This window comes from Elephas maximus, chromosome 1, assembly GCF_024166365.1.
Source record: "Elephas maximus indicus isolate mEleMax1 chromosome 1, mEleMax1 primary haplotype, whole genome shotgun sequence".
NCBI classification, from domain to species: Eukaryota; Metazoa; Chordata; class Mammalia; order Proboscidea; family Elephantidae; genus Elephas; species Elephas maximus.
This window is the reverse complement of record NC_064819.1, coordinates 106,370,560-106,392,711: the sequence shown is the minus strand read 5'-3', so window position 1 is coordinate 106,392,711 and position 22,152 is coordinate 106,370,560. Positions and strand designations below refer to the sequence as shown.

Sequence of the window (22,152 nt, the reverse complement as noted above, 5' to 3'; positions counted from 1 at the left end):
CCATTGAGTGGATCTTGACTCATGAAGATCCCATCCCCAAATGTCTGTCTACTCCGGTTCTTGTCTAGATTAAAATCCTTTAATAGCTCTTCTTTGGGATGAAACTCAAACTCTACTGCAGCTACAATGCCATTTATAATCTGCCCTGCCTTCCTGTCCCACCCCTCTCCTGCTACCATCCTGCCTCATAGTCTACCTGCTAGCATTGCTGAACCACACACCAAATATGCCATGTTCTCACACCTCGTGCCTCCTCCCTCTCTCTTCCTCACCTGGCTACTTCCCACTCAAGATGCAGCTCAGGCAACATCACCAAGTCTTCCCTGGAAGAAGATGACAAAGGCACAACTGGTTGGAGCAGGTGCCACTCTCCAGAGGCTCTTGTGTCAGTCTTTCCAAAAAGACTGTGAGCCTCCTGAAGCCCCCAACTCCTCTTGAACATTTCTGGGTGCCTGGCATATGGTAGATTCTCTGTAGGAGACTCTCAAAATAAGGTTTAACAGTTTATGCACCTTTAGTGTAGGACAAGCACAGTTGTAAAGACTTTACATCCCGACAGCAGCTCTCTGGGTAAGTACACTTCATTCATCCATTCGAGTTTGCATTGAGCACTTCCCACTGGCCAGGCCCTGGGGATATGGCAGGGTAAGAAGGACGAGCAGTGCAGGAGGCATTCCTGTTTTACCCAGAAGGGTCAGGAAAAGCCTCTCTGAAAAGGTGAAAATTGAGCAGAGACCTGGGGGAAGTGAGAAGATAAGCCAGGGAGATATCTAGGGGAGGAGTGATTTCCAGGTAGAAGAAACAGCCAGGGCAAAGTGGATCATTAGCCCCATTTGACAGATGAGGAAACCAAGTCTAGATAAGTTGTCCAAAGTCACAGAGTTGGATTTCAAGCCCAGGCTCTATAACTCTTTCATGGTAAACTTTTAAAAAAAATTTTATTGTGCTTTAAGTGAAAGTTTGCAAACCAAGTCAGTCTCTCATACAAAAATTTATATATACCTTGCTATATATACTCCTAATTGCTACTCCCCCTAATGAGACAGCTAGCTCCTTCCCTCCACTGTCTCTTTTCATGTCCTTTCCTCTAGCTTTTAACCCCCTCTTCCCTCTCATCTCCCCTCCAGATAGGAGATACCAACGTAGTCTGAGGTATCTACTTGATCCAAGAACCTCACTCTTCACCAGCATCTTTTTCTATCCCATCGTCCAGTCCAATCCCTGTCTGAAGAGTTGGCTTTGGGAATGGTTCCTGTCCAGGGCTAACAGAAGGTCTGGGGGCCATGACCACTGGGATTCTTCTAGTCTCAGTTAGACCATTAAGTCTAGTCTTTTTATGAGAATTTGGGGTCTGCATCCCACTCTCAGGGGTTCTCTGTTGTGTTCCTTGTCAGGGCTGTTGTCGGTTGTAGCCAGGCACCATCTAGTTCTTCTGGTCTCAGGCTGGTGTAGTCTCTGCTTTATGTGGCCCTTTCTGTCTCTTGGGCTCGTTATTACCTTGTGTCCTTGGTGTTCTTCATTCTTCTTTGCTCTAGGTGGGTTGAGACCAATTGATGCATCTTAGATGGACTCTTGCTAGCATTTAAGACCCCAGATGCTGCTCTCCAAAGTGGGATGCAGAATGTTTTCTTAGTAGGTTTTATTATGCCAGTAGACTTAGATGTCCCCTGAAACCATGGTCCCCTAACCCCCTCCCCTTGCTACTCTGGCCTTCAAAGCATTCAGTTTATTCAGGAAACTTCTTTGCTTTTGGTTTAGTCCAGTTGTGCTGACCTCGTCAGGCTCTATAACTCTTGATTTTTACCATTACTCTATTTGTCTTTTGTTGGACACAGTGGCTACCTCAGCTGAGGGACAGGCTGGCTCCATGATCACCGTGCATCCTTTTGGCTGGAATTGGCTTCCCATGTCAAGGAAAGCATGGGCTGATTGGCTGGCTTGATGTTCAGTTTCACTTGGGGAACTCCTTTTCTGTTTTGTGTATCGGTTTCTGTGGCCTTTGCTAGAGTTGGTTAGATTGTGTCCACTTTCTGGGCAATGTCAAAAAAGCATGCCTCTCCTTTTTCAGACCCTTAAATATGGTGACTTGGTGGAGGCATGAAGGCCCTGGTGGTGCAGTGGTGCATTTGGCTGCTAACCAAAAGGCCAGCAGTTCAAACCCACCAGCTGCTTCTTGGAAACCCTATGGGACAGTTCTACTCTGTCCTATACGGTTGCTACGAGATGGACTTGACTTGATGGCAGTGGTTTTTTTTTGTGTGTGTGTGTGATTTGGTGAAGGCAAATCCTACTGCACTGGCCAGTAATCAGGGTGGTCTCTACAGGCGACTGCTCTGTGTTACCTCACACCTTCCTTCAAACCAACAGGGGGAATTGAGGCAGACATCTCTACAGGGATGTTGTTTGAGCATTTAAGGAGAGGTGGAGATGGGAGGAAGAGTTTGGTTTTAGGGAGAAAGAAGTGTGTGAGCTGAACAGAAACATCAGGGCTGGACTATTTTGTGGAGCTGGGGTTTAGGTGTGTGGATGGTATGTGTGTTAGAGGGAGGAAAGAGGCTGGAGAGAGAATTGAGGGTCAGGTCATGGTGGTCTTCGTTTTTAATGGCAGACTTCGTCCATTTCAGATAAAAGGTCTGGATTTAATCCTGTAAACATGGGAGTTTTAAGAAGCAAAGGAAACACATGTGCATTCCTGAAGTTTCTGGAAGACTGCTTGGGCAGTAGCAGAGAGCATGGGCTAGAGAGGGTGACTGGAGGTAGAGAGACCAATGAGGAGAGAAACCACTGAACCAGTCCAAGTGTTAGATGGGAGGACCTGAGCATGGAGTGGAGGGATTCCAGATTCCAGAGACATTTTGGAAACGGAGGTAAAAGATCTGTTTACAGGTTAAAGTGGAAGCTGTTGGAGCAGGAGGAGCTGGTAATGTCAACATTTTTAGCTTGAGTGATTCAGCGGGTTATGGTTAATTGACATGGAATGCAAAAGAGGAGGGACAGGTTTTGGGCATTTTGAGTTCAAGGCATCTGTGTGATATCCAGGTGGGGATGTGGGCTGGGAGTTTCAGATGGAAGTATAAAAATAACCAAACATATTGCCATTGAATCAATTCTTACAGGATAAAAGCATTACCCTCTGTGTCTTTTGCTGGACACAGTGGCTGCCTCAGTTGAGGGACAGGCTGGCTCCAAGTTCACCCTGTATCCTTTGGCTGGAGTTGGCTTCCCATGTCAAGGAGAGGATGGGCTGATTGGCTGGCTTGATATTCAGATAGAACTTTTTGAGGACTAAGGTGCATCTGACCCAAGCCATAGTATTTTCAGTTGCCTCATATGCATGTGAAAGCTGTTACAAAGAGTAAGGAAGACCAGAGAAAAATTGATGAAGAGTATTGAATATACCATGGACTGCCAGAGAATGAACAAATCTGTCTTGGAAGAAGTACAACCAGAATGCTCCTTAAAATTGAGAATGGCGAGACTTTGTCTGACATACTTTGGGCATATTATCAGGAGGGATCGCTCCCTGGAGAAGGACATCATGCTTGGTGAAGTAGATGGTCAGTGAAAGAGAGGAAGCCCTTCAAGGAGATGGATTGACATGGTGGCTGCAATGAGGGGCTGAAGCACAGAACAATTGTCAGGATGGTGCAGGACCTGGCAGTCTTTCCTTTTGTTATACATAGGATCACTATGAGTCAGAAATGACTCAATGGTACCTAACAACAGTAATCTTTTTTTTATTGTGCTTTTCAGTGAAAGTTTACAATTCAAGTCAGTTTCTCATAAAAAAAATTATACACGTTATGTGGCCCTAGCTATTCCCCCTACAATGTGACAGCACACTCCTCCTCTCCACCCTGTATTCCATGTGTTATTCCCCGTGTCCGTTCAGCCAGCTCCTGTCTGCCTCTACCTTCTCATCTCACCTCCAGACAGGAGCTGCCCACATAGTTTCATGTGTCTACTTGAGCTAAGAAGCACACTCCTCATGAGTATCATTTAATGTCTTATAGTTCAGTCTAATCTTTGTCTGAAGAGTTGGCTTCTAGAATGGTTTTAGTTTTGGGCTAACAGAGAGTCCAGGGGCCATGGACTCTGGGGCCTCTCCAGTCTCAGACCATTAAGTCTGGTCTTTTTTTTTTTTTACTAGAATTTGAGGTCTGCACCCCACTTTTCTCCAGCTCCATCTGGGATTCTCTGTTGTGTTCCCTGTCAGGGCAGTCATTGGTGGTAGCCAGTCACCATCTAGTTTTCCCAATCTCAGGCTGATGGAGTCTCTGCTTTATGTGGCCCTTTCTGTCTCTTGGCCTTATATTTTCCTTGTGTTTTTGGTGTTCTTCATTCTCCTTTGCTTTAGGTGGGTTGAGACCAATTGATGCATCTTAGATGGCCACGTGCTAGCTTTTAAGACCCTAGATGGCACTCACCAAAGTGGAATGCAGAATGTTTTCTTAGTATACTTTGTTACGCCAGTTGACCTAGATGTCCCCTGAAACCATGGTCCCCAGACCCTCGCCCCTGCTGCTCTGTCCCTTGAAGTATTTGGTTGTATTCAAGAAACTTCTTAGCCTTTGATTTAGTCCAGTTGTACTGACTTCCCCTGTATTACAACAACAATCTTTACAGAAGCAGACTGCCATGTCTTTCTCCTGCAGAACATGTGGTGGTTTTGACTGCAGACCTTTTGGTTAGCATGCTAGCTCTTAACCACTGAGCCACCAGGGCTAGAAAAATGGGAAAGCTGAGGCTGAATGAACAAAGTTTCTAAAGTGTGTGTGAGGAGAGAAGACAAAGACTTTGGCTTATGCCTGATGGACTCCTGTGTTTCTAGAGACAGGTGGATAAAGAGGAGTCAGTTACTGAGGAACTGTAGAGGAGTAGTTGGAAAGGGTTGAAAAAAACCAGGAGTGTTTTGATGAAGGCATGGTAAGACTGATTGACACATTTAAGCATCTGACGGTAGATGACGGAGACCACATCTCAGGAGGGAGTGCAGAGCTGATCTTGTCTGAGTTATCTGCTCAAAGGCACTCAGGGACCGAGGATGTTTCTGGTCAGCCTGGGCTTTTTTACGAGGCTTTTTTGTGTCTTCTTCCTCTGCCTGTGTGTAGCCTCCTATCACCAAGGAGGAAACGCCCAAGGGTGGGGATCCTAACATCTCCTCATTATCCCCCAGGAAACTCAGCGTAGAGCTCCGCACACTGTGAAGCTCAGAACACTAGGGAGGGAGCTCAGTGGCTGAGCAGGATGGGCAGCAGTAGTGAGTTATTCCACTGCTTTGCCTTGTGTTTATGGTCACCCTTTTTAAGGAGAACATCTCATTTTATGGAATGGTTTTAATCTACTCTTTGAATCTTGGGTCGTTTTCAGGCTTGCTCCATCCATCCATCCATCTATCCATCTGTCCATCCTGTATCAGACTTTGGCCAGTGTAAATATCTACTGAAAATTGAATACTTTCAATATGGTGGTTGGAGGGCTCCCAGCAGTTTTCTTGCGTTATCTTACTTACATTACAATAACCCTCTGAGGTGGGTGTTATTACCCTATTTTTGTAGATGGGGAATAAATTAACTTATCCTAGGTCACAACCAATATGTGGTAGAGATGGGATTCAGACCCAGGTTTAATTCGAAACCCCTTATACTGTCAATCACTCACAATAAGGTCTCCTTAGATATAAGGTGACCATATAACTTATTACCCAAACTGGGACAATTGAGATACAGTTTACATACCATAGAAATCACAGTTCAACTGAAGGACCAAATGAACCACGGAGTCCACCAGCCTGACACCAGAAGGACTTGATGTGCCTGGCCACCACCAGTGACCGCCCTGACAGGGAACACAACAGAGAGTCCCAGACAGAGCAGGAGAAGAATGTAGAACAGAATTCAAATTCACGTAAAAAGACGAGACTTAATGATCTGACAGGGACTGGAGGAACCCCCAAAACTATGACCCCCAGACATTCTGTTACCAGAACTGAAACCATTCCCGAAGCCCACTCTTTGGGCAAAGATTAGACAGGCCCATAAGACAAAAAATAACACACTTGAAGAATGTGGTTCTTAGTTCAATCAAATGAGGAACTTGGTTCTTAGTTCAATCAAATGTATGAGACCAAATGGGCAGCTTCTGTGCAAAAGCAGGATGAGAAGGCAGGAAGGGACAGGAACTGGACAAATGGACACAGGGAACTGAGGGTGGAAAGGGGGAAGGTGCTGTTGTGTTGTGGGGATTGCAACCAGTGTCACGAAACAATATGTGTATAAGTTTTTGAATGAGAAATTAATTTAAGCAGTAAACTTTCACCTAAAGCACAATAAAAAAAATAATAAAGTGCATAATTCAACAGTTTTTAGTATGTTTACAGAGTTGTACAGCTATCACCACCATCTAAGAAACCCACTACCTATTAGCAGTCACTCTCCGTTACCACTTATCCTGCCATTCCCCTTCCAGGCCTGTTGTTGTGTACTGTGGAGTCAATTATGACTCATAGTGACCCTATAGGACAGAGTCGAACTGCCCCATAGGGTTTCCTAGGTTGAAATCTTTATGGAAGCAGACCTCCCTGTGAAGTGGCTGGCAAGTTCAAACAGGAGACCTTTTGGTCAGTAGCCAAGTAATTAAGCATTGCACCACCAGGGCTCCTTCCTAAGGCAACCGCTAATCTACTTTCCCTCCATTCTGTCTGTATAGATTTGCTTATTCTGGACATTTAATATAATCATACAATATGTGGCCTTTTTGCCTGGATTCTTTCACTTAGCATAATGTTTTCAAGGTTAATGCACGTTACAGCATAGGTCCTGTTGCTATTGAGTTGAATCCGACTCATAGTGATCGCATAGGACAGAGTAGAACTGCACCATAGCGGCTGGTGGATTAGAAATGCCAGACTTTTGGTTAGCAGTTGAGCTCTTAACCAAGAATTCGGCTGTTAACCAAAAGGTCGGCAGTTCAAATCCACCAGCTGCTCCTTGGAAATCCTGTGGGGCAGTTCTACTCTGTCATATAGGGTCGCTATGAGTCGATGGCAATGAGGTTTTGGGTAGCAGGTATTAATACTTCATTTATTTGTATGGCAGAATGATATCCCATGGGTATGAGTACACCACAATTTGTTCATCATTCATCTGTTGATGGATGTTTGGATTGTTTCTACTTTTTGGCTATTATAAATAATGCCGCTATGAGCATTTATGTATACATTTTTCTATGAATTTGTTTTCATTTCACTTGGATATATACCTAGGATTGAGATTGCTAGATTATAGGGTAACTGTATTTAACATTAAAAAAAATTTTTTTATCGTGCTTTAAGTGAAGGTTTACAAATCAAGTCAGTCATACAAAAATTTATATACACCTTGCAGTATACACCTAGTTGCTCTCACCCTAATGAGACAACACACTCCTTCTGTCCACTCTCTCTTTTCATGTCCATTTGGCCAGCTTCTGACCCCCTCTGCTCTCTCATCTCTCCTCCAGACAGGAGCTGCCCACATAATCTCGTGTCTACTTGATCCAAGAAGCTCACTCTTCACCAGTATCATTTTCTATCCCATAGTCCAGTCCAATCCCTGTCTGAAGAGTTGGCTTTGGGAATGGTTCCTGTCTTGGGCTAACAGAAGGTCTGGGGACCATGACCTCCAGGGTCCCTTTAGTCTCAGTCAGACCATTAAGTCTGGTCTTTTTACAAGAATTTGAGGTCTGTGCATCCCACTGCTCTCCTGCTCCCTCAGGGGTTCTCTGTTGTGTTCCCTGTCGGGGCAGTCATCGGTTGTAGCCGGGCACCATCTAGTTCTTCTGGTCTCAGGCTAATGTAGTCTCAGGCTTATGTGGCCCTTTCTGTCTCTTGGGCTGTATTAACATTTTGAGTAACTGCCAAACTGTATTCCAAAGTGGCTGCACCATTTTACATTCCCACTAGCAATGTCTGAAGGTTCAAATTTCTCTACATCCTCACCAATACTTGTTATTCCAAACTGGGACACTTTTGAGGGTGAAAGGATATACTGTTAATAATTATACCAGGTCAACAGGTACTAACTGGAACATAGCCTCCCTATAGATACTAGAAAACTAGAAGATTCAATTCCCGATTTCAGAGAAATATCTGGCCACATGATGAGTCAAAACCCAAAAACCCACATACTTGAGGCAAAGAATTAACTATAGGTAAATTATTGAGAAGGAAAGCAAAGCCCATCTTATAACCTCAAGGAGATTGTATTCTCTTTAAAAGAAAAGGATGATCTTATTTAGGTCTTTGTATTGTTCCTGGCCTGAGGTGTATCTTGCATCTGATAGGGTCTCAGTGAAGATCTGTGGAATAACTGATTGAAGGAGAGAATGGATGACCCAGCTCTTCTGGAAGGAATGTAAAAAAAATGGGATGAGTCATCTGTCTGGGCTGCTGAAAATGTATTTTTTTGTCCAGTGTTGTAACAACACTAATGACAATTTGAAAATGAAAAATTAAATAACCTGAAAGTGGAGGAATTGGATCTTAAATTGATTTCACAAGTGTGAATGGCTGACAAAAGATGGTGAAAAACCTTCTAAGTGGGGATTGCCTGAGTAGGCAGGCAGGAACTAAGGCACATATCTTTATGCAGTATACTAAATTGTCCTTGAGCAGGTTAACCAAACCTGGAAATGAAGGATGTGGTACCTACCCCCAGGAGTTTTCAGTCTTTTGGGGAAAACTGGCTTTATTCACGGGAAACAATGAGAATGGTTTAAAACAACCACTAACTGGCCATGTATTTTAGGTTCAGCTACCTCCCTTCTTCCTGATGGGGCAGTGGTTAAGACCTCGGCTGCTAACCAAAAGGTTGGCAGTTCGAATCCACCAGCTGCTTCTTGAAAACCCTATGAGGCAGTTCTGCTTTGCCCTGGAGGGTCACTATGAGTCAGAATTGACTCAAGGGTAACAGCTTTAGTTTGATCTCCCCTCTCTGGGTTTCACTGATCCTCCTGGCTCTAAGTTTCCTGGACCCTTTAATCCTATAATGCTGGAAGTTTCATGGAAGAGGTGGGTCATGAGCTAGGCCTTGAGGGAAGAGGCTGGATTTAGAGAAAGGAGCAGGATGCCAGTGGTGGGTGATAAGACCCTGAGGTAGGCTGGACTGCTGGAACTGAGATAAAATTGAATAGGCTGTCTGGGGCCTCTTGATGGAGAACTTTGAAAGCCAAGCTGGTTGACTTTTAAATTTGACCCGATAAGCAGGTCCTTGGACTGGAGATGAAAGGAGTGTCTGAGAGAGATTAATCTGATGGCTCTGGGCCATTGATCTAGATTGATCTGGAAAAAGGGTGAAGACTGGGCGGCTCTCTGGGAGGCTTTTGCAATAGTAATGTAGGCTGGCCTTTCAAACTAGGGTTTGAAAACCCCTAAAATTCCTTCTGCCAGTGTATACAATAAACATGGTTTGTGGAATTCAGTTTCCCTTTAGCTGTAAGTTATTTAAACCATTATTTTTACATTAAAATAATGGTGGCTATATTATGGATAAGAGCCTGAAACCTGTATAAGTTTCTAAGGCAGAATATTAGACTTCAAATAAATTTCAGGTTTGCAGAGGGTAATTTTAGATTATGCTACCGAATTTCTCAGAGAGATTCATTCCCCCTTCCCTGTTGTAAAGGGTTTACTTTGATGGCAAATTTTGAGACATTTGCTAAGAGCCATATGGAGGAATAGGAAAGATGGGATCTAAGTAAGTTTCAGGGAGTCATTTTTTGGGGCCAGGAAACTGATTAGATACAGGGAACCAGAGAAGGGAGAAATCCAAGATGGCACCAGGGTTTAAAATCTGAGAACTCTAAAGAAAGATGGAACGATTCATAAAAATGTACAAGCCTAGAAAGGGGTGGGATGGGAAGATGATAGCCTTGCTAGTCCCAGGAAAGGACTGGCCAGGTTGGTCAGGGAGGAACCAGCACCTCTTGGTCTTTCCCAGCCTTTGCCAATGTCCTGAAAGTTCTGTTCACTGGCCTGTCATGTTCGGATCTTTGCCTGGTTTACTTTCCATGTATCATCACTAAGATATTTGCCTTAGGATTTTAGTAGATGTCTTATATTAAAGAAGTTCCCTTCTCTCCGTACTTAGTGAAGAGTTTTTCTTATCCACAGATGTTGAGTTTTATCAAATGCTTTTCCTGTATCTGTTGTTGCGATCATGTCACTTTTTCCCCTTTAACCTGAATTATAAGTGGCTCTGGTGGCACAGTGGTTAAGTGCTCAGCTGATAACCAAAAGGTTGGCAGTTCAAATCCATTGACTGCTCTGTGGGAGAAAGATGTGGCAGCCTGCTTCCCTAAGGATTAACTGTCTTGGAAACCCTATGGGGCAGTTCTACTCTGTCCCGTAGGGTTGCTATGAGTTGGAATTGACTCTACAGCAATGGGTATGGGTAGTCTAAATTATATATATATATATATATATATTTTTTTTTTTTTAAATAATGCACTCCAAGACATGTGTTCTTCATTGTCTCCCAGAGTTCCGCAGCAGGATTGAGCTCCAGTTGCCCACATGGTAACTTACTTAATGACGCACTCTCTACTGGCTTTCCTTCCCTTCCTGTCTCATATCTTCACTCCCCTTCCAGTGCTTTCTGGAATTACCTCCCAAGTAAACTACTTCACTGGAGTCCTTGTATCAGGGTCTATGTTGGGGCAGCCCAAACTCAGACAGAGCCATTTACTAACTATGGCTTTTGATGAGATACCTAATCTGTTCATGTCTCTCTTTTCTCATCTGTAATATGAGGGTAAAATAGCACCTATACCTCATAGAGTTTTTGTGAGGCTTAAATAAGTAAATGTGGTAAAGTTCTCAATGTCTGGCTCAGAGAAAGCACTAAGCAAGTGTAACTTATTACTGTTACTACTTGAAATTCTCTGGTGTACTACCATGGGGAGTTGTACCATAGTTGGGGCACACCACTCCAGACCCCACTGTCTAAGCTTTTCGGGATGCTCCCTTTCTGCCTCTTGCTCCCTATGCCCCAGTTACTCTCTGAGTTCCTACAGTCCCACTTCTTCCATCATGGGCTGCCTCCTGGACTTCAGGTGACCAGGACCACCAACTCCCACCACTCCCAGTGTAGCCATCGTTTCCATCCCATAAAAACCAGCTCCCCTAACCCTGGTGGGTGCTGGGAAGTCCCAGGCAAAAAATTTGGTGTCTTTTTTTTTCATTACTTCATTCCTTTTTTTGCCCAGTACTACTCTACACTGGGTTTGGGTTTTTACTCTACTCTATGGATATACCACATTGTGTTTATCCATTTATCAGTTGATGGACACTGGGGTTGTTTCTACTTTGTGACTGTTATGCATAATGCTGTTAATGAATATTCATGTGCAAGTTTTTGGCTGGCTATATGTTTTTATTTCTCTTAGATAATTTCCTAAGAGTTTAATTGCTGGGTCTTATGTTAACTCTAAGTTCCATTGTTTGAGGAACTGCCAGACTGTTTTCCAAAGGGGATGTACCATTTTATATTCCCAGCATCAGTGACATTTGTTATTGTCTGTCTTTTTTATTATAGTTATCCTAGTGGGTGTGAAATGGTATCTCATTGTGGTTTTGATTTACACTTTTTTTTTTAATGACTAATAATGTTGAGCATCTTTTCATGTGAGTAAAACTTAATGTCTTAGTGACAATTACAGGATTTCTCCGTGTTCAGGCTCATCATAGTCATCCACTTTAGACTGGCAGCTCTTAACAGGGAGGCTTTGGGTCTCTGCTCCGAAGCCCAGGGCAAGGACAGCACCTGATACATATGAACTATTAATGGTCACCGCTCCCTTTTCTGAGCATTGTTATGGGCCTAGTGCTATTGTAGGTCCCTGGATGGCACAAACGGTTTGCATGTGACTACTAACGGAAAGGTTGATGGTTGGAACCCATCCATTGGTGCCACAGAAGAAAGGCCTGGCAGTCTGCTTCAGTAAAGATTATAGCCAGGAAAACCCTGTGTAGTTCAGTTCTACTCTGTAACACACGTGGTTGGCATGAGTTGGAATCGACTCGGCGGCAGTGGATTTGGTTTTTGGTTTAGTGCTATTGTGGGTGCTTTTGCCATATTAATCCTCGCAACCACTCTGTGAAGTAGGTGCTGTTACTATCCCTATTTTGCAGATGAGCAGCCTGGGACACAGAGAACTTGAGTCACTGGCTCAAGAACACACAGCTGGCAAATGGGAGAGCTGGGCATCAACCCAACTCCAGAGCTCACTTATTTAGCCACTGTGCTGAAACGATGCCAGGGCTTTTTCATCCCTAGAGTGAGAGATCCTTGCTTCCCAGCTAAGAGCCCAAAGAGGATTTCTCTTTTGCCAGGTGTTTTGCTCAAGAAGGTTACCCATCTACTACACCTGAGGCCCAGATACTTACCTCACCTTTAGCTGTGGACCAGGAGTCTCAGACAGAATAAGAGAACAGGAAAGCCTCACTTATTCAGAATCCAACCAGAAAAAGGGAGAAAAAGTAAACATGTAAATATATAGGTTGTGTGTTCTAATTTTATGAGGAGAGAGTTGGCAGGTTTAGAAGCCAGTACCTGAGGTTTCTTTTCATAAGCGACTTACGAGCTAGAGATTGCAAAATACTCCCCACAGGTCAGATCCAGCCCATGGAACATTGTGTGTGGCTTGTGCAGAGCTTGTTTGTTTTAACTGAAGTAATGGAGATGTTATATTTTAAGAAATATTTTCTCTGGGAAACAAGGGGAATAGAGGGCAACACTTAGGACAGCCACAGGCTGAGCGAGCAGCCCCTCCTGGCTTTGACTGGAGCATCTACTGTCCAGTGTGCCCAGCCCCCCACGTCTCCCACTGACCCCCGTACCGTACCAGAATGGCCATTTATCATGTGACTTGTGCTGAGTTTTTTTTCTTGTTCCAGTCATCCATTGATTCATTCAAAAAAGATTTGTTGAACACCTTCTATGAACCAGGCACCATTCTGGTGATATGGCAGAAGGAAAAAACCCTTACCCTCCAGGAGCTTCTGTTGTGGTGGTGGTGGTGGTGGTGGGAGGGACGAACGATAAACAGAATATGTAAGTAAAGTATATAGTGTGTTAATTATTCATGGTAAGCAGAAAAATAAAAGGACATAGCAAATGCGGGGTTGGGGGAGCAGGAGCATTAAAAATGTAGACAGGGTGGCCAGAAAAGACTATAGGAGGAATGCAACTTTTAAGTTAAAACCTGAAAGAAATGAGGGAGTGGGCCATGTGGATATCTGGGGGAAGAACATTCCAGGCAGATGGTACAGCAGATGACAAAGGGAACATGTATGCCCGGTATGTTCCAGAAACAGCAAGGAGGCCAGTATGGCCAGAGCAGAGTGAGTGAGAGAGGAGTGGGAGATGGGGAGGGGTGCAGATGACAATAGGGTCTTGTGAGCAGTGTGAGGACTTGGATAGTTGTTCTGAGTGAAACAAAGAGCCTGTAGAGGGCTACTCTATTGAGAGAAGACTGGAGGGGGCAAGGATGGATCAGAGAGATCTGTCAGAAGGCTACTGCTGGAGTCCAGGTTAGATATGGTACAATTTAGACCAGGATGGTAGGAGTGGAAATGGAGAAAAGGAAAGGATTAAAGATACGTCTGGACTTAAAATCAACCAGAAGTGGGATTGGTGAGAAGATTGGATGTGGGAAACTGGTAAGGAAAAGGAGGAATTGAGTTTGGACCATGGTGGTAACAGTGGAATGAAAAGAAGTTAGATTCTGGAGATATTTTGAAAGTAGAGCCTCTGTTATTTGCTGGTGGATAGGTATGGGATTTGAGAGAGAGAGAAGCGTCAAGAATGACAGCAGCTTTTTTGACCTGTATTTTCTCTGGGAAACAAAGGGGATATGTGTATAGCAACACTCATTTCCACAGGATGGCCAAAGGCTGGAGTGAGTAGCCCCTCCTGGTGTTGGCGGGGATGGAAGGATCCAGTTGCCATTTTCTGAAATGGGGAAGCCTGCAGGAGGAGTAGGTTTGTTGGGGGTAAGATTAGGGTCTCAGTTTTGAAGAAGTCAAACTGAAGATGCCTGTTGGACAACTGTGCAGAGTGGCCGAGAAGGCAGTCTTCTAAGTAAAACAAAAACAGATCTCCTCACATGCCAGCTCTGCTATGGTAGCACTGCCTGGAGTGCTGTGTTGAAATGTTTAAAGCCCATTTAGGCTCAGCAGGAAAGAGTTTTCTGGTCAATAGTCAAGCCTGTCTTGGGAGCAGGATGTGTAAGTAATAGCGAATTCTGGGTATGTGTAAGACATTCCATTGCAGTGGGGGAAGAAAGTGTGAAAATTTCTATTTCTGTGTGTTTTGTCCTTTCAGCATTTCTTAGTATGTTCTATAATGTACATAATATATTAGAGTAGAAGGTGGATGTAGTTTATAAATTAAGTACTCTATATATTGGAAGTATGTGCTCTGTTTTTATTGGTAGGAATGATGCGGCAAAGAGTTTTGAAGGTTACTGATCTGAAGTATTATACAAGTATAACAGATACTCAACATAGTAACCTGAGAACTGTAAACCCTGAAGTATCTCTTGAATCCTCAAAGAAGAAAACAGATTCTGTTCAGTTTGTTTTAATGCTTGTTCCCCCCCCCCCCCACAATAAGATATACATTTAGACACATCACCTATGTGGTATGTCTACCAAAAATGTTTAACCTATATCTAATCATGAAAATAATCAAACAAATCCAAATTCAGGTACATTGTTTAAAACAGCTGACTTTGAAAAATATTAGTGTTGTCAAAGGAAAAAAAAACGAAAAGCCCAGAAACTGCCCTAGATTAAAGAAGTAGGGTAACTCAGTGCAAACATAATCCTTGAATGGATCTTGGATTATGAAGAAAAAAATAGCCATAAAAGGCTATTAGTGGAATCGTTGGGGAACTTTGCACTTAGGTCACTTACGGTATCATGTGTTTGGAGACCTTGAGTGGTGCAAACGATTAATTCGATCTGCCAACCGAAAGGTTGAAGGTTTGAGCCCTTTCAGAGGCACCTACTTCCAAAAAAATCAACCATTGAAAACCCTAGTTACTTAGCCCTCAGAATAACTCTACGGGGTATAAGGGCTATTATTATCTCCATTGGACATGTGTGTTCTACTCTGACACACATGGGGTTGCCATGAGGTAGACTGACTCTGAGGCAACCAGTTTACTGGTTTTTATTTGTGTTTAGTTTTCTAAGTCTGATAACTGTATTGTGGTTATATGGGAGACTGTCCCTTAGGAGACACAGGATGAGGAAGTTCGATGTCTGTAATTAAGTCACAAATGGCTCAACACAGCACTCACATCAATTTCAGTGAGGGGTTCGTCTGTGTTCACAGTACTATTCTTGCAGCTTTTCTGTAGGTTTGAAATATTTCAAAGTAAAAAGGTGGGGGAAAATAGTATTCATATAGGGTTTTCCAACTCAGAAAACTAGGAAATCCACAAATGATATATCAGACCACTTTTAGTATAAATACTAGATTGTGTCATCAACAGGAGCACTGTCTTCTTCACCCTTTCCAAAGCAAAGAATTTACCAGATACTCTCCACCATAGTGGTAATCCCTGGCCCTTTTATTTTCCAGGTGCCTTCACATTCATTGTATTACATTTATTATCATGACTTGTCCATAAGCATGAAGACATTTCTGCTTTTAAGTACCACAATCACAGCTAACTTTTTTAAAGGGCTCATATGCCAGGCACTCTTTTACATATTTTACACAAATCCACCCATTTCATCTTCCCAACCACTTTAGGAGGGTGGTACTGTATTATCCCCATTTTCAGAAAAGGAAACTGAGGCACAGAGAGGCGATATAACATATCTGAGGTCACACAGCCCATTAGGGTGGAGAGGCCGAGCAGGGCAGCCCCAGGCCCTGCAGTATTCACCGCCATACTGGACCTTGTGGTTCCCATTGTGAGTTGGATCATCTAGGTTTGCTAGAGCTACCATGCCTAGAGTGGGGCTTCTGCCACTAAAACCTTTGCTTTTCTCTGCGGGGTTCTGGTTGCATGCCCATAGCAGAAAAGATAGTCCCTGAAAGAGGGAATAGTAATATTAACAACCTTAGCAGAACTACCAGTTTGAATGTTTGCTATGCACCAGGCTGGACGAGATGTTTTCTGCAGATTGTCTTGCTTAGTCCTCAGAAGAACTCAATGAGGGTATGAGGGCTATTATTATCTCCACTGAGCAGGAGAGGAAACTGGGACAGGGAGAGCTTCCAATAATTCTTTCAAAGTCATAAGGTGTGGAGCCAAACCTGTCTGTCTTCAGAGTTTTGTCCACCTTCATTTTTTAGGGAATAGGACTTTTTCCCCTGTCCCCTGCCCCAGCTTGGCTCTGCCTATCATCTCAGTGGATTTGAAGGTAACTGAGCCATAGAATGTAGACTGGGGTGATGGGCCTCACCTTGTTCACCCCCTGGTTCTCAGACGGGGGCATTTCAATGATGAAGAGGTAGAGGAGGAGGAGAAGGAAGAAAGCATTGTATCCATCCTCCTTAGGGCTTATTTGGCCTGTGACATTCCATTCCTAGCCTTCCTCTAACTTGCCATTTCATTGAGCAACTTTTTCTAACTGAATGCACATAAGCAGAAACTCCACACCACATTTGCCCTCATCATTGCTTTGTCTTTTTCTTCTTATAGAAAAGAACAGGGGGAAACCCTCTTCCTTTGAGGTAGAAGTGATGGTGAAGCTCCCAGGCAGATCAGCCAACCTCCCAGGAACTCCCCTGCCTCTTCAGCAGACAACCAGCTTGTGGCTGTTTCCTTGGACCTGGGGGTCCAGGATAAGAGCCCAGCTCTGACATGAAATCCCCAGCCAGGGGCAGGACAGAGGTATCCCTCAAAAAGCTCTGCTCATCAGAAGCTCCCCTCCCCAGAGTGCTGGGACTTGGCCTAGCTTCTAAAACTAGACAGCCTCTCTGTGCCCCTCACCTAGTTAATAAAGCAATAGTTAATCAATCATACACACTTGTGGAACAGCATGAGAGGCAGTAAAGTGAAATGGTTAAGAGCATGGACTCTGGAACCAGACAGCCTGGTTTGAATCCCGCCTCTACCATTTACTGGCTGTGTGACCTTGGGCAAGCTACTTAGCCATACTGAGTACTGGTTTCCCTTTCTGTAAAATGAGGGAAAATAATATTATACGTCTCATAAAGTTGATGTAAAAATGAAACGATTTAATACATATCAGGTATATACAGTGCCTGGAACATAGTAAGTACTACATAAAAGTACTACATATTATTTGCACAGTGCTAGATTCTGCCGATGAGACACAGGCATACAGGACACGGTACCTGTCCTTAAAGAGAGGCATATATCATTAAAAAGGTATGGTTTTGGGGGAGCTAAATAGACTGTAAGTTACTTAGCCCCACTATACTCTAGCTTTCCCATCTAAAAACAGCCCTTAGAGTGTTATGGATATGAGTGAAATGAGATGATGGACTGTAAGCACCTTGTCCAATACATGGCACATAGTTGGATCTCAATACATGTGGATGGTCTTCCTCTTTCCAGGAGCTTCCCCTCTGATGGGGAGAGCGCATGAACCAGACAGCCAAATCAGGGCATGGGCAATGAGATCTGTAGGAGTTTGGAGGTCAAGGGTTAGTTCTATAGCTGGACTGTTCTGGGAAGGCTTCCTGAAGGAGGTTGGATCTGAGCTGGGTCTGGAAGTATGAATAAATAAACTGAGCAGAGAGGATACTTCAGGTTGAGGAAATAGGGTAACGTGGGGTGGAGGGGGTAATAGAGGAGAAGGGGAGGGCAATGAGAAGACCTGTCCTGTTTTTAAAGCTCTGCAGAGAAGATTCTGCTACTGTTCCTCTTTTCCCGTGTTGTCGTTAGTTGCTATCCAACTAGCACTGACCCATGGCAACCTGTGTATAACAGAATGAAGCCATGCCTGGTTCTGCACCATCTTCATGATCGTTAGTATATTTGAAGTCCATTGTTATGGCCATCTCAATTGAGGGTTTCTGTCACCTTGATTGACCCTCTCTTTTACCAAACATGATGTCCTTCTTCAGCAGTTGGTCCCTCCTGATGATGTGTCCAAAGTAGGCTAGTCTTAGACAATATTCTGTGATCCATAGGGTTTTAATTGGCTAATTTTTGGAAGTAGATCACCAGTCCTTTCTTCCTAGTCTCTCTTAGTCTGGAAGCTCCACTGAAACCTGTTCACCATGGGTGACCTGCTGGTATTTTAAATACTGGTGGCATAGCTTCCAGCATCACAGCAATATACAAGCCACCACAGTACAACAAACTGACGGATGGTAGCTCTTTCCCGTATCATTATCAAACGAGAGTTTTAGTTGCTACCTAACTTATGTCCCTCTTGCTGTAGTTGAAGGCCAGTTCTCTCTAGAAGTTGAAGGCAGTAGTTATTTCCCATTGAATGCGCTTTTGGCATCTTCCTTAACGACGATTTTATGCGTGACATTGGGTTAAAAAGCCCAGGTGAGGTTCCTTACACAAAAGCAGGAAAAATTCTGAGGGTCAGTTCCCAGTGAAAGGCTTTGGCCACAACGGACCAAAATAAGGTATCACCTCAAGTGTAAGAACCAGGTCCAGGGATGCTTATACCAGGCAAGTCAGTGAAATAAAGAACACATTAGCTAATCATTTGGGAAGAATAAAGTCAAGCCCCACTTAATAAATGTCAGTAAGTACTTACATGTTTAAAAAACAAACCAACAAACCTCTAATGTATGTACTTTTGAAAATGCAAGTTTTGGGGCCTCATCTGAGACAGCCAGAATGAGAAGCCCAGAAATGGGGTCCCGGAATCTGTATTTTCAACAAGACCCCCAGGTGATTAAAAAAAACTCTCTAAATATTCCCTACATTGTCTTCTAGTATTTATATAATCTTAGGGTGAGGAAGGAATGATTCAAAGGCAGAAATCATTAAAGATTGATAATAAATATGCATACAAATAAAAAACGATTTGTTAAAAAAAAAAAAAACTACCTTGAACCAAAAATAAAAGGCAAACGACAAGCTAAAAAAAGCGAAATATATGACATGGGTTTAATATCCTTAAAATGTAGTGAGCACTTACAAATAAAAAGACAAACACCCATATAAAAGAATGGGCAAAGGACATGAATAGGTAATCAACTTTTCAAGAAATGTAAATGTCTAATAACTGTTTATTATTACTAAATAAACACTTTCCATTTACCTGTCATTGGTGGGAATAGATTGGTTTAGCCTCTAAAGAGGGAAATTGGGTAATAAGAACTGTATCAAAAGCCTTAAAATGTTTTCTAACCTTTAACTGAGAAATTCCGGTTATAGAAATTAATCCACTTCTAGAAACAGTCATGAGTGATCACAAAGATATTGCTACAAAAATGTTTTGTTTCTAATAGGGAAGGACTAGTAGCAGCTTAAATTTCCAACAATAGAGGTTTGCTAAAATATATATTGATATAGTTACCCATTGGAATACTATGTAGCCTTTAAAAAAAAGTGATGTAGAAAATTTAATGACATGAAAAAGTGTTGACAGTGTATTTTTTAATGAAAAAAGCAGCTAACAAAAGTTTGTGATAATCCTATTTTTATAAATATGCATGTTAATTCATAGAACAATGATTAGAAAAATATAAGTTAACATTTTAAAGGGTTCTTTCTAAACCTGTGGCCATGGAGTCATTCCGACTCATAGTGACCCCTATAGAACCAAATAGAACTGCCCCATAGGATTTTCAAGGCTGTAATATTTACGGGGTTGCAGCCTCCAACCTTTAACCACTGTGCCACCAGGGCTCCTTTATCTCTAGATGGTGACATTACAGTGATTATTTTCCTTTTTTGTGGCTTATCTGCATTTTCTAAGTTTTCTCCATTGCAAATAAGTATTTTCATGTTATGAACAATATGATAAAATTTATATGTATTATATATATAAAACAATTTAATGAGAAAATACTTAGCATAGAACTTGACCCTTTACAGTAGAGTGTCATTTCTCTAGTAACTAACTCACTTCCTTAGTGCCTCTCAAGTCTCAAGGACCCCAAGAGAGGCATAGATCCCACTTCCATTTGGACTATCACTGGAGGTCTGTGGTCAGCCTCTTGCTCGTGTGGAATTTGGGGAAAACTACAAAGTAACCCAAAGTTTGGGAGGTGGAGAAGAAATGGCAACTAGTAGGTTTTATAGAATCTGAGCAAGAAACTCTTGCAGAGAGGTCTATTTCCTCTGCCCATGTTTTCAGAAAACAGAAACTAACTAAGGCCGACCTTAAGGGCTTGACCAAGGACACACAGCCAACTTAATGACAAGGTGAGGCCTTGAATCTAGGTCTTTCCACTCTGTTGTATTTCTGTAATATGCAGATTTAGACCAGTGCCTCTCACACTTGAATGCAGATTGCATGCAGCAGGTCAGGCCTGGGGACTGAGAAGCTGCATTTCTAACTCCCAGGTACCTGGAGGCCAGTGCTGTTGGTCTGGGGTTCCCAGTTTGAGTAGCAATGATATAGAACAGAGATTTTGGGGCTAGAGGGCCAGTTTTCCAATCCCAGCTCTGGCACGGACTATGACATTTATCTCTCTCTGCCTCAGTTTCCTCGTCTAAGTTTTTGTTAGGATTTAATAATTTATTACACTTTAAGTGCTTAGAATTGCATTTTCTAAGAACTAGCTATTTATTATCATATTCCCTAGAGCACCCAGTAGATGAAATAGGGTTTTACAAATGAATAGATGAATGAATGAATAACCCTTAGAGAGAAATTCTTCCCTCGACAACTGGAGTTAGAGAAGTGAAATGGAACGGCCCATTGGTGGGGAAGAGGCCCACCTCCCAGAAAGTTCACTCTACCCGGTGGTCAGGAGTGCCTGGAGCGCCCGGAAGCCGGCGGGCTGGCGCCCCACGAACCAGTGCGGCCGCCCAAGGGGAGGATGGAGCGCCCCCGCTGGCCCTTTCCGTCTGGGGCGCAGGCAGCCCCGCCCCTTGGAACGTTAAGACGTCCAAGCATTCCACGGTTGCTACATCGTCGCGAGGGGCGGGGCGCCTGTCAGGGAAGCCGCGCGCGCGGGCGGCGGGCTAGGTTTTCTACCGCGCAGTGCCAGCCCCAGCGCCAGACCCGCGTCGCGCTCCCTCCAGACCGCTGCTTGCGTTCTGGCTCGTGAACCCTGAGTCTTGTCCTGCTCGTGCGCTGCCAGAGTATGGATCTGCTGTGCTGCGAGAATATCCAGCAGACACCCCGGGCCAAGCCGGACCCGCAGCTGCTGGAGGACCAGCGTGTCCTGCAGACCTTGCTCCGCATGGAGGAGCGCTACTTGCCTTGCGTCTCCTACTTCCAGTGCGTGCAGAACGAGATCAAGCCGCACATGCGGAAGATGCTGGCGTACTGGATGTTGGAGGTACCGCTCGGATGGGCCCCCCTTACCCCTGCCATTCCCACACCCCTTAGTCTGGGCATCCCGGGGCCGCCCTGTGTCGACATCCTGGTCCCAACGACAATCGGCAAGATGCTCCGGAGGCCCAGACCCCTGGGGCCTGGTCTTGCATTCGGGCAACCTGACTGCCTCCGTGGTGTCCCCTTCCCTTCCCCAACCCCGTTCAGCTCCTTCCGACCCTACTTTCAGTCATTTGGCACCTAACCCTGCCTGTTCGGCCCAGGAAAGCCGGACAAGGGCCACTCTCTACACTTCTGTTCCTCCTGCTTCCCTCCCCCGCCTGGTCTTCTCAGGAGAGCGAGTCTGAAAAATCCTAGGCTTGGCAGCCTCCGCCCCAGAGCCGGTTCTTGTGTCTTGTCGCGGGGTTCTGGCGGGGAAGGCAGTGGGGGTGGCGCTCGCGCTGTTCCGGCGGACAGGGAAACGAAAAGTGCGGGAGGCAGCGACAGGAGTCTCCTCCCTTCCCCTTGGGTGTGTGCAATGGGTGGTGGTAATGAGGGGAAGGTCCCAGCTCTCTGGCTACCAGGAGTGCCTCTTCCGTCCCCCCCTCGCTATGGGGGATGGGAGTCTCAATTTGGAATCCTTCGAAAGGGGCCTGACTGAAGGAAGCGCTCCTCTGGCCTACTCGCCCCCACCCCCCCACCAGCAGGGAGGAGGCAACGCAGAGGAA

At 44.2% G+C, this 22,152-nt stretch overlaps 1 protein-coding gene across 3 annotated transcripts in view; it reads left to right on the top strand.

Moving 5' to 3' along the window:
- CCND3 (cyclin D3) overlaps positions 1-22,152 on the top strand; it is a 98,523-nt gene that overhangs the window by 70,558 nt on the left and 5,813 nt on the right. The window contains exon 1 of one of the 3 annotated variants that reach the window (XM_049891861.1): positions 10,468-21,449. The exons of the other annotated variants lie outside the window; for them this stretch is intronic. Coding sequence (XP_049747818.1) covers positions 21,252-21,449 — 198 coding nt within the window. The 5' untranslated portion in view covers positions 10,468-21,251. Of the gene's footprint in view, positions 1-10,467; positions 21,450-22,152 lie in introns of those variants that run through there. 3 annotated transcript variants of the gene reach the window in all.